General features: G+C 39.6%; 1 protein-coding gene across 1 annotated transcript in view; it reads right to left on the bottom strand.

Moving 5' to 3' along the window:
• The window catches only part of LOC138047326 (adenosine 3'-phospho 5'-phosphosulfate transporter 2-like), a 17,961-nt gene that overhangs the window by 1,454 nt on the left and 4,007 nt on the right, over nucleotides 1-12,500 (bottom strand). Inside the window, exons 5-10 of the mRNA XM_068894122.1 lie at nucleotides 11,706-11,813; nucleotides 10,416-10,513; nucleotides 10,195-10,287; nucleotides 8,864-8,975; nucleotides 7,847-7,916; nucleotides 6,351-6,527 (exon numbers count right to left, since the gene is read on the bottom strand). Of these exons, the coding sequence (XP_068750223.1) occupies nucleotides 6,371-6,527; nucleotides 7,847-7,916; nucleotides 8,864-8,975; nucleotides 10,195-10,287; nucleotides 10,416-10,513; nucleotides 11,706-11,813 (638 nt within the window). The 3' untranslated portion in view covers nucleotides 6,351-6,370. The remainder of the gene's footprint in view (nucleotides 1-6,350; nucleotides 6,528-7,846; nucleotides 7,917-8,863; nucleotides 8,976-10,194; nucleotides 10,288-10,415; nucleotides 10,514-11,705; nucleotides 11,814-12,500) is intronic.

Below are 12,500 nucleotides of genomic sequence, written 5' to 3'. Positions count from 1 at the left end.
TCATTAAATTCGGAAAATCGCTGACCTTTATGCAACGATCATTCCATCCGGATTATTTGGCTAAATGGAAAGCACCCGAAGCCTTTCCAAAATATTCCTCACAAACATTAATTTTGTTTCCGTCGGTGGGGTATGCATTTGCACTCTCGCGAGTCAAAATGTGAGTACTTAGCAAGGGTATGGTGTCGTTTCATATACTAGTAAAATTGAAAACGCCGTGGAAAATATATAAATACGAATACAAATATTAAAGCAGTGCGAGTGTATTTGAACTGTGAAGTTGATTTGAACTGCTCGAGAACCATTACCTTCAAGTGCAATGAACGCAACTAGGACAGTAGCGAAAAGAAAGCTTGAAAGAAATCCACTTCGTTTAAGCTTGAAATTTTCAGGCTGCTTTTGGCGATGATCGTTGATGTTTTTCTGTTGCGAACCGATCGTTCGTACTCAGTGTTTCTTAGATTTGAAAAATAAAGCAAACCTTAACTCAGTTCAACCGAAGGACTACAAGAAATGGGGTTATTCAAAAGAAACGACTCCACTGAAATAGCGCGGAAATAAATGTAAGTATGATATCAATCTCAAGCGAACGCCACAAATAGGTTTGAATCGCACGGGAGCAAAATGTTTCAACCATACGAATTCTACCGTACTCATTCTAAGAAGAGCCGCAAACATCTAAGTCAAAGCATGAAATTTAAACTCTTCAGTTTCTCTTTGATAAGAATTTAAGTCAGCGATTTTAAATGCCCAACACACGAAGCCCGTCTTCTTGCAGTTTTCTCAGGGTCTAAAGTGCACTTCCAGAATCTGGAAGTCCGTTGTGATTGGTCCACGTAAATTCCGGCTCGTTTCAGCAGACGCTCGTGGGGGAGGAACGCGTGACGATTCCATATGAGTGTCTGCGTGGGAGGCTACGTACAATGGAGTCAGGTCGGCCTGTCAAACCCATTTTACACTCTCGAATATTATATTTTGTTTAATTGTGTCTACAGTGGCTAATGACAATTCTTGTTTTCATTATTTAAGGTACCCCCCTTGTGAGTGTTTGTTTTTTCCAACACCGTCCTTTACCTCTAATTATTTTGGGGGACCCACCAATTTCTCATCAGTCCTCCCCTCCCCCCTCTAACAAGATTTTGTGAACGCTCCCTTAACAAACTCAGCATTTAAGTGTTTCCAGGTATTCAAGACAATTTAACACGGAAAATCGAAAGAAACGTTTATGTAAATGAAAAAAAATTTGTATCAAACATACAGATATTGATTAATAAAACATTTCTTTCGTTTTCCTATCATGAATCATTAATTGGTTTTATAAAGGAAGTTTAAATGTTTTCGATAGATTGTTAGTTCGATAGGTCTTAGCCATGATAAGCAAATCCAGTCAGACTACAATTTAATACTGGATAAAAAAGTTTACGTTCTACAGAAACTACGGTGCTACGTCGGTGTGGAAGTGAAACACAGAAATGAGTTATCAAATGAGTTGATTCGGTTAATTGGCCACCGTAAAGAACTTCGCAAGCTGACGTTCGTAAGAGCGAAGACCGTCTGACGAGGGGCTACCGCTCGAAACGCTTTCAAATTTCTTTGTGGTGGCCAATTAACGGTATCAACTCAGTTGCTAAAAAGGAAAAGGAAAGAAAAGGAACTTTATAAGTTTGTAATCGTTCCAGCGCTGGAGCACTAATTGGGGACACTGTAAACTGAAATTAACAATTAATGCAAATCAAGTCAAATGTTGGTTTTTGAGCAGAGGGGAAACCGGAGTACCCGAAGAAAAACCTCTAAGTGCAGAGTAGAGAACCAACAAACTCAACCCACATATGACGCCGCGTCTGGTAATTGTTTAAACTAAAAAAACAAAAACAGCAGTAGATTAGCAACCTTTGTGGCATGATTATGGTGCTGCAGCAAGAATCCCCCTACAACAAGGAGTTTCTCTCCACTAAGGAAATAATAATCTCTAGTAAAGCGGGTAATTGGGGGGAATGTTGTGTGTGTGGATGGTGAGTTGAGGGAAAATCATACCCAAAAATTAGTCTGTAAAATGAGGAAGCGAAATTCACAAAGCAAACTCTCAACTTCACAGTGGAGTAAGCAAAACAAAACAAACTCTGTGCGCAAATAAAAACTTTAATTTCAGAAACAGCCAGATGGTGCATGTACAAGAAACTAAATCAAGTAAGAGGGATAAGCAAGTATTTGAACATGAAAATTATTTGTTCTCCAAAAATAAGAATAATAAATAAGAAAAAAATCACTACAAGAAACCTTCGTTCTTAAGAAAAACAGGAAAGGACAACTCCAAAACCCAAAGAAATCCCATGCAAAATGAAACAATTAAATGAAGCAAATCAAAACAACCCGAGGGCAAAGAAAAGCTGACTGCGACACCATTAGGCTCGTAAATGGCTGCGAATCTTCAGGGGTAGAGCGCAACCGAGCAAGGGGGTTTCTAGTCCAGCGCCGGACCTCCACCCGACCCCCTTCGTGCCGAGTCAAGAAAGGGAAAAGAAAAGAACTAGCGGAAACTCAGCAGAAAAAAAAAAGCACCAAAACCAAGGACAGACTAACGCCACCAAAACTGTAAAGCCAATCAAGCAAAAATGGAAATAACGCTTACCAGGTGTATAGTATGATTACTGAAGCAAAATTATAGTTTAAAATAAAGAAAAAAAGGGATACCTGGTTACTTACATGGAAGAAAAAGCTGGCAGAAATTTCACTTTTCTCCAAATATTTTCAAAGTAATCGTCAGCTGTGCTTAAGACGAAAGAACTCAAATACGACCTAAACTGCACACATGGCTTGGGCACGAGATACGAGAAGGAGTCGATCTGGGAACGAGTATGACAAAACCTCGATTATCCGGACTTTTTTTCTCTGGTCCCATTTTTGTCATGAATATTAATTAGTTGTGACCTTGAAAACTCAAAGTGGCAAAAAGCTCAATAATGCTTTCAAAAGGGACGTATACAAAACATGGACCACCCCTATCGATCCGGTCAATGGACCCCTTCATGGGCTCGGTCCATGGACTACCCCTGTGGATCATTTTGTACAGTTTCAAACAGAAAAATCTTAAGACGAAAGAGAGAAGTGATTAACACACTTATATGGACAATTTAAGCAGGACTCCATGACTAGGGGCGATACATACATACAGGCTGTGTAGATTTCACACTTAAAATGATGTTTTCTTTGCTGTATACCTTTTGTCTCAAACTCGTAGTGCGACGAGTCAGTTTGAAGTGGAAAGTCGAAGTGGGAAAACGAGTTGGACCACCGACCGTAAAGTCGATTTAATTTACTTTGCGGTATTAAATGCGCTTTAGAAGGTTGATACAGACACTTACGGTGGCCCAGAAGTGCACACCGAATATAATTAATCACTCACACCGAATTGCGTTAATTTGTTGATTTCAGTTTACAGTGTCCCCAATTAGTGCTCCAGCGCCAGAACACTTTGGTACTTAAATAAAGTTCTTTTCCTTTCCTTTCCTCGGTCTGCATGAATATTTGACAATTCTGCTTGCAGCAAATGCTAACGGTCTAAATCAATTTCATCCCAGCCAGGGTCTTACAGAAACTGTACAATGTTAGTTATGGTTCTGATAGAAATGTTACCGGTGATCCCGTCACGGAAAATGGAGGAAAATCAAATCTGATTCTCCCACTCTTGGCTTTTCTAACATTACAGATTTTAAGATGATCGCCGTAATCCGAAGATACCAATATTCTGGCGGTGAATGAAACTCTGGTCGATGACTGTGTCCAGTTGAGAGCTAAGCACACCTGGCTACTCTCTTGAAAGAAACGACCGCAACAGAAATGGTGGTGGGGTTGCATATTTTACCTTAGAAATACGATAACTTATCAGAGCATGCCAATCTCGAATAGGTTGCTTGTAAGGTGATGGCACCGAAGGCTAAGTTATTTTTAGTGGGAACCTGGTATTGACCTCGTATGGGTTAAAGCATCAACGCTTTTGAGACCCTTCTCCAAAAATGTGAGGTCTACGATCTGGAAACCACCTGGCATTGTTTTTTGATTTCTCTCGGGACATCTTCATGTCCCAAGAGAAATTGCAAACAATGCAAAATATGGGGGGGGGGGGTAAAGGAGGTGTATCATAGGATTTGTGCAAGTGTAGAATACAATCTCATCAACTAGAACCAAGTCGTTCCTAAACGAAGAAAAGTCCGAGACATCATAGTTAAAATTACCTAAATTGATGGTTCAACGCAAATCAAATCAAATCAAATCATGAGGATTTGAGCAGTTCGAGAAACTGTTGAACGAAGGGTTGTTACTTCTAGCATAAAAGTGAAATCCACTCTTCTTTGGGCCATTTGTCGTTATGTTCAGGTGCCGCACGAGTCTCCAGTTGTTCTGGTTGCAATATTTCTCCAGCGTCTTGTTTACAGTTTTCACCAAATCATGAGGAACATTGTCTGATCTTGTGTCCGGTTCTGACAATACAGGGGCACCCAACGAATCTGTTCCTCACATTATCTGTTCCCCAGAGGAATCTTGCTGGCTGGCAAAAATACAGGTGTTTCGATGAGCTGGCTGGGAAATTTTGTTATTGATAGAGGTTTTGTCTGGGAATTAATGACTCTTTTTTCTAGCATTTCAACCCGAGCTGGCTGTAGAAACTCTGAAGACTGAGGACGACCTAAAAAAAAAAAGAACCCCTTCCCTCTCCCAGAGAATAATCACAAACATACGACGACTGGTCAGAGTGATTGCGCTTGCGGAAAAAACCTGTTTTGTCCCGGGTTTTGTCGCTTTTGTTCGGTCGTTTTGGATCGAGGGATTTGAAAGCGCGCGGAATTCCTGGCTGGGAAACAAATTTGATCAGCTGGCTGGGAAACCAACCAATTTTATCTAGCTGGCTGGGAAATTTCTTGTGTCTTGCTGGGATAAAGGAACAGATCATGTTTTCCCAGCAACACTGAGAAACACCTGAAAATGCCTCAATAACATTTATTTTCATTAACTGGCGTATAATAATGCATTTTACAACAAATTGGTCGTTGGGTGCCCCTGACAATATAATCTTGGTATTTGTCTCGCTTTCGACTGACCTTGCCAGATCTAGGATTGTTTCACCGACCATATTTGGCTCCTGATCTCGAAGATTATTCGTTCCCACGTGAAGAAGGATCTGCTGATGATTCTTTTCGAATATGGGACCGGTTTTTGATAGTGCTTCATGTCACTTATAGTAGCGCCAGTTATCGTAGTAGTGAATACGGTGAGTGATTTATATTCGGTGCGAGTGATTATGAATTCGGTGTGAGTGATTCGAATTCGGTGTGAGTGATTATGACTTCGGTGTGAGTGATTATGAATTCGGTGTGAGTGATTCGAATTCGCTGTGAGTGATTATGAATTCGGTGTGAGTGATTATGAATTCGGTGTGAGTGATTCGAATTCGGTGTGAGTGATTATGAATTCGGTGTGACTGATTATGAATTCAGTGTGAGTGATTCGAATTCGGTTTGAGTGATTTATATTATGTGTGCACTTCTGGACCACCGTAGGACATTTACATATATGTTACATAAATTCGTTCAATTTTGGGGTGAAAATAGGATATGGGCTCGGATTAAGGGCACCTTTATAACTGCTTTTCAGAACAGGAGGCCGTGTTCGCGCTCGCCAGCTGATTCATCTTGACAGACTAATCATTAGTCGTTGGCTTTTATTTACTTTTGCCTTGGTAGGTGCAGCTTTTCTAACAAACTTTTCGGTTTGAAACCGAATAAAAAATTTTGAAAACCGACTCCTGATCGAGATTCGTTCATGTGTAAGTTACCTCTTTTACAAGGTGCCATCAGTGAGCTAAGCAGTTTTAATCTCAATAGATTAACTCTAAACTAAACGCAAAATAAACTCACACTTGTTCAAGCTTTTCGTAAGTGTGTTAAGTCTTCTACCTGAAATTTGACTAGTCATAAAATATCTTTAAAACTACCATACCACAAGGTAACGTGACGTACACCAAAAAGCAAACGGAATTCTTCGTGATTGATAAAGGCCATCTAACAGGCCTAAGAGAAGTAGTTCTTGAACATCTCGAAGCGACATTTTTTAACCTGTTCTAGTAGCGCTTTCGTAAACTTTTTTGCTGAACGTGAAAGCGCCCTCTAAAGTTTAAAAAAGGCGCCAAATTAAATTAGTACTCGTTGTTGATGTATGCTTAACCTCATTTTTCGACTACTAGTACGACTACGAGAATGAGCTCGTACTTGTACAAAATTTTGGAGGAACAAACAAAGAGTATTATGATATTTTTGATACTGGCTAATTGAGTGCATAAACTAATGAATATTTACCTACAAATTAGATTATTACATTAAACCATTTCCATGAGTGGTGTCCTCTTCTGTTTGTGTAAAAAGGTTGTATACTTGTTTCTCTGTTGGACAACCCAAGCGTTGATCAGTTTTTCGTTTTTGCTGTAAATGTTAAGGAAGATCCCGAATAGAACGATGAAACCAGACCAAACGTAACTAAAAAGAAAAAAAACAACGAAATTTCCGCCTTGGTTAATAGGGAATAGAAAACGGTTTGTCAAAACAACCACTAACAACGATACAAGATCCCCTTTGTTAAAGTTGCTCTAAGGCCTTATAGAGGGACTTTTGTATGACCTTGAAAAAAAAGTGTTCGCAATTTGTTTCACGGACCAATGTTTGGCAAGATTAAAACAAAGGGTGCTTGCCATTAAGCCAAAATTTCCGGAAATTTCGGGCTGAAGTCAAATGGAACGGTCCGTTTTGTTTCGGTCCGACCAGAATATTTGGGACCACCTCTGGAGGTGGTCCTCTCTTTGACAGGTCGGTCTGGTCTGACCAAAACGCGGTTTAGGTTGAAGTGGTTGAGGTTTCCAGTTAGAACACTTCCAACCGTTTTCGGTTGAAACGCGGTAACTCCTGGGAATAATTACTACCAGACGTCTCAGCGTTGACAAGTTGACAGAAAGCAACACGTCAGGAGCCCGCGGCAGACTTTAAATGGCCCACGTAAACGACAGCGGTCGCTGCCAATGCTTTTCAACCGTTTCAACCGAGTTTGATGCCGGTTGAAAAAGTTGATGAACCAAACCAACGGAAAACGGTGTTTTTCCGAATAGAACACTAAAAGACCCAACCAACTAAAAACGGTTGATCCCAATAGAACACGACCCTTGTTTAGCCGGGCCCTAATACCAGTGCAAAAAGTGTAATATACCAGTGCAAATTGCATATCGAAATTCTCGATTATGATTGGCTAATAAACAATAAGATTTGATCAGAGCCAATCAAATCTTTTTGCTTTCAAATCAAGCGCAAGCCCTGGATGGCGCAATTTTTTCCTGATTGCGTGATACTCGTGCGTTTCTTCTGCTTAACCATCTCGATTTTTTTCATGTATATTATTAAGAAGTAATCACATGATTTTTCTCGTGCAATTTGGAATAATTAAGCACTTGTAATTGTTTTCAAAGACTACAAATTGCACTCGCCCTACGGCCTCCTGCGATTTTGGTCGTCTTTGAAAAAAATTACTCGTGCTTATTTAATCCGAATTGCACTCGAAATCATGTGACTACCAATACAAATTTCAAGGTGTGGCCAGAACGGGTCTTGAACCTGGAAGCTTAGGATCTCAAGGCAAGCGCCCTAACCACTGGGCCAAACTGCATCCTCTGAGATCTAAAACGAAAACCCAAAGACCTTGTCTCGAGGGTGTGCTCGGTTCTTTACAAACACTAGTCCTTTTCATACGCCTTTTCTCGATCTCGAGGGTATCTGCTTAAATGACGGGTTTGTTGGTTACGTACACTTACTGTATTGTGAAAGGCTTAGCAAAGAATATAAAGGACAAAACCATAGTTGCTGCCTTGCGGCCTGTGGTAACTGAAACACAATGGATAAAGGAAGATTTGTCAATTCTATACAAAAACAACAAAGTCAGTAATGGAAACTCTTCTTCACAGCACAGTCCTTGGAACACCAAACTCTTCCACAGTGAAGGTCATTTTTCGAAGGTGCCATTGGTGAAATCTTTATAACTTCCCCTTACAAGTTTTAAGAACACTTCAATTAAGGAGCCCTCAGAGCAGAGTCGAGACCGAAAACACATAACTCAGCCTACTCAAGTTACAGCCAAGATATCAACCCTAAACAAACTCCAGGTGATCTGGTGACGTAATTCGGAGGACTGGGGAGAAAAATTTTAACGCCGTATCCCACAACTGCGCGCGGCCTTATTTTCGACTTCAACATGGCAGAGGCAAGGTTAGATCTTGTTGGGTCTACTTGAATGCTCATTCAGTAACAGGAAATGTCGTAGACACGAAATGATCTGTTGAGTTTTGGCGATGGCAATACTGCAGGGAGTTTGGAAACAACAAATAAGGCCGCGCACGGTTGTGGGATACGGAGTTAAAATTTTTCTTCCCAGTCCACCAAATTACGTCACCAGATCACCTGGCTGGGGGAAGTGTGTTGCTATTTCTACTATGAAATCACTATGTCAAGGTCCTAGTAGTGAGCAGTCCATGGCGCAGTTGCTCAAAGGCTGGATATGCCACAGAAGCAAAAGCGCCATGGCAGCGGAAAATGAAAAGCCACATGATGCCTTGCACAATGTACTTTACTGGTAGCAAGTTTGAAAAGTGCCACTGCAATATTCAAGAGATATTCTTGCTTGATGAAATCAACAGTTTTCAAACAAAAACTTGAATATCTATCAATTTGAAATTAAAATTGTTACCACTCAAAAAAAGAAAGCACCATTCTCTTTCACTTTGAAAGGTCGTTCAAATAGGCATCAGTCATTCAGTCAAGATTTAGAACTTTACCTGTAACAGCCAAAAGTGCACCAAATGCTCTGACAAGTGTTAAAACAAATGTAATTCCTAGATACCCCGAAATTGAGAAGATAAAGGCCAACCCAAAAGCTTGGACTGGGTTCTGTCAAAGAAAATATAAACAAAAGGAATTTTAAATTCTTCAGCACCATGGGAATTCAAAATAATCATGTTCTGGGAATAACTAATATTACAAACCCCACTTGCCATCCCACCTTCAAAAACTCAAAATTTGTTAATTATGACACTGAAAAGTATCCCATTTGATGGTGTAAATGCACTCCAGAAGATTTGCAAAGGCAAGCTGTTGCAAGGGATCCGTATGTTCACACTATTTTTGTCAGTCATTTAGTCAGACTGACTGGGTCAGTCAGTAGAGCTCTAAAAAAAAATTGGCAGGGCCCTTCCTTGAATTCTGAAGTTGTTTTCTTTCTTGTTTTCCTTGTTTCCTTGCTTTTTGAAAGAAGATGGTAGGCATAAACAAAAATTTGGTGTATGAAATGAGCTGACAAATAAATTAAGTTAATAATTAATAATAGTAACTAACTACTACTACTAATAATAGTAATTTATTATTCCTTAAATAATAATTATAAATAATAATTGCTATTAATTGTTAATAATTAATAATAATAGTTAATAATTAACATGTGACTAGATAAGAATGAATATTTCTTATGGTGGTCAATTTACTTTCAATAGAGAGCTTTAGATTCCAGGACGAAAACGACTACGAGTACGAGATTTCCTCACAGAACAACAGTGAGCACACGCAAACCAGCATTATTTTGGCGGGAAAAACGTGATACCGTCATCATTTTAGTATGAGGGTTTGCAAAAGTGTCGTTATGTCAAAACATGTCACCAACACAATGTAATTGATATTTTGAGTATCTTAGTTCCTGAAGAAACCAATCAGAACTACCGGTAAGTTACTGTGTCAACCAATCAGGAAAAGGCTCAGTTACAATCAATAAGAATAGTTAACTGAACAACCTAAGCTGCTAAGAAAGAGTAAGATTGATTGCCTGGGTTAAAAATTTTCCAAGTATTTTCACTAAAACCAGGCAGTCAAATCACATATTCGTTCTCGCTCTCGTACAAGAATCTAAAGGTCCCCAACATCTCTTTTGATAAAAGCAAATCTTCATGTTTCAGTCCCCACAAACCAAGCAGCACAGTTCCTTTAGAAACTAACCCCCTTCAGTCATCAGTTAGACATACAGTCGGCCAGGCAGTTGCATGACAATCATGTTAATGCATGGCATGTTAATTCACTTGATGCACCAATATCATTTCTCTTGTAGAAGGGAAATTCTTACCTGGAGGTAATATTTAAAGGCTGGCCAAAATTCTCCTGAAGATATATCACCAATTAAAATATAGAAAAATCCAATACCATATGAATACAGCACCTGCAAAGAAATAAGAACCTATTTTGTTGTCTAATAATGATCATATTAATGCAAGGAGATGGTTTGGAAAAGGCCAAGTGTGTGTGGGCTGTGCAAAGCCAAAACTTCTCTTGCATTTCTGTACTCACTACTTCTGTGTTTGAACTCTTGTGAGCTTTCATAGCTTTCTCCTGTACATTTCCAATCACTGCATCAGCACACAAGGCCAGAGAGATTAAAACCACACCTTAAATGACACAACAACCAATATCATGCTTGTTAGAACATGCTTTTAATTTACTGACCAAAACGTTGAGGACATTCTCTTTAAATTTGAAGTTTCTCAGTGAATTGAATTTTTTCCTCTAATAAACAGGGACACTTATCAACATTATTCATGCACAAAAGCAAAAACAACAATATTATTATTGCAATAATCACATTTTTCTCACGATTAATCTTGTATGTCAGAATGCAATAAAGTACCTCCTTAACATGTTATTAATTTGAAATTTAAAAAAATGAGTCAGAACTTTTAAGGGACAAAATAGTGTTTCAAGAAAGAGACCGGTTCTCAAAACTTTAGGATCATTCACAGCCTTCTCAAAACCGGCCGGTCGACGGCTCAATGAGCCGCCTCCTCAGAAAGCTTGACCGTCTCCTTCCAGTCAGAAAATGTCGGACAACACATTTTTAGCTCGAACGTGAAGTCACTGGAGATATTATAAAAGCTTGAAAAAAAGTTAGTTTCACGTACAAATTCGCGTCCGCAATATTTTTTGGCGTCGCGCACATGAAATGTTTATTTAACTAACATTCCAGTATTTCTTATCAGACTCCAAGCAAGTGTCAATTCCATATGTGAAATTTCGTCACTTTAAATCCCCCAGATTGCACTAAATTGCATCTGTGAGTGTCTAAATTTCAAAAATTCCCTAGGGGAGCATGCCCCCAGACCCCCCTAGAAGCTTGCGTCCTTTGGGCACTCGCTTGGCCGGGTGTGTCTATAGCACCAAACCGTCTCCACTTTCCTTATGACCAGCTCCCGAAAAATATTTTGAGAAGGCTGCATTCAAGGATTGCATAGTAGCCTCCCCCAATGGGTGGGATGTTATGTGTAAGAAACTTGTTTCCATTAATTCCGTGCCAGTGGAATTCTAGGTAACTTAGTACTGGATCCACTTACACACACTCATGGGTACTGTGACCCTCCACTGTGGCAATACTAGCTGTCAAGATGCTTAATCCCAAGGATAGATCGCCTGAATAAAATAATTTGTAACCTACAGATTCCGGTGCACAAATGATGTTACTAATTGACCAGCCCTTGTTTTAGGTATATTGACCACAAGAAGGAAAAATAAACTAATCTATTGATCTATGAGATGCACACGGAAGAGGGAAGCCACACTGAAATGCAACTGGTATTGAATACTAACCGGTGCGGTTGAATTCTGGTTGAACTGTGCTGTCAGCCAGTGTAAACAGTATTAAACCAACACTCATACAGATACAAGCCAAGTAGTCAACTAGTCTGTACATTTTTCCTGGAAAAAGGGACTAGAATTATTATATCAGTAGATATCACAGTTTTTCCTGCCTGCTTATCAATTTAGCCAAGACACTGAAGAAGAAACATTTGTGAAGTGACGTGAAGTCTTTATATTACTAACAACAGTAGCACGTAATAGCCAAAGGGCTAATGAACTTGTGGCCCTTGATCAGACCAGACCACAACACTGGGAACTATATGCCCTTCTCTTTTCAACCAATTGAGGAGCAGGGCTGGCATAGTGGAGAGAGCAACAATAATAATTATTGCCTTCCACCAATGTGGCACGGATTGATTCCCGGATTTGACACCATGTGCGGGTTGAGTTTGGTGGTTCTCTACTCTGCTCCGAGAGGTTTTTCCCCTCTCCTCAAAAACCAACATTATTTTGAATTGATTAGTTCTAACTTCAGTTGATCTGTAATCTCCCAAATTACTGGTAGTAGTCAAGAGCACTCAAGCTTGGCTAAATAACCTTGTAACTTAAATAAAGTGATTGTTGTTATTACTATTATCATTATTATTAGTAGTATCAGTGCATGGGATCTTTAACGTCCCACAGGGTTTTATGAATAAGGGTTGTGGGAGGGGACCTACAGGTTTTTATAAAATAATTAGGATAGTGTGCGTACTCTCATTGGTCAATGGCTGTGTTTAGATGAGAGTATGGAAACATGGCTGT

Source organism: Montipora capricornis, chromosome 4 (assembly GCF_036669925.1).
Source record: "Montipora capricornis isolate CH-2021 chromosome 4, ASM3666992v2, whole genome shotgun sequence".
Classification (NCBI taxonomy): Eukaryota; Metazoa; Cnidaria; class Anthozoa; order Scleractinia; family Acroporidae; genus Montipora; species Montipora capricornis.
Note: the sequence above shows the minus strand (reverse complement) of the source record. Positions and strands in the feature narration are given on the sequence as shown.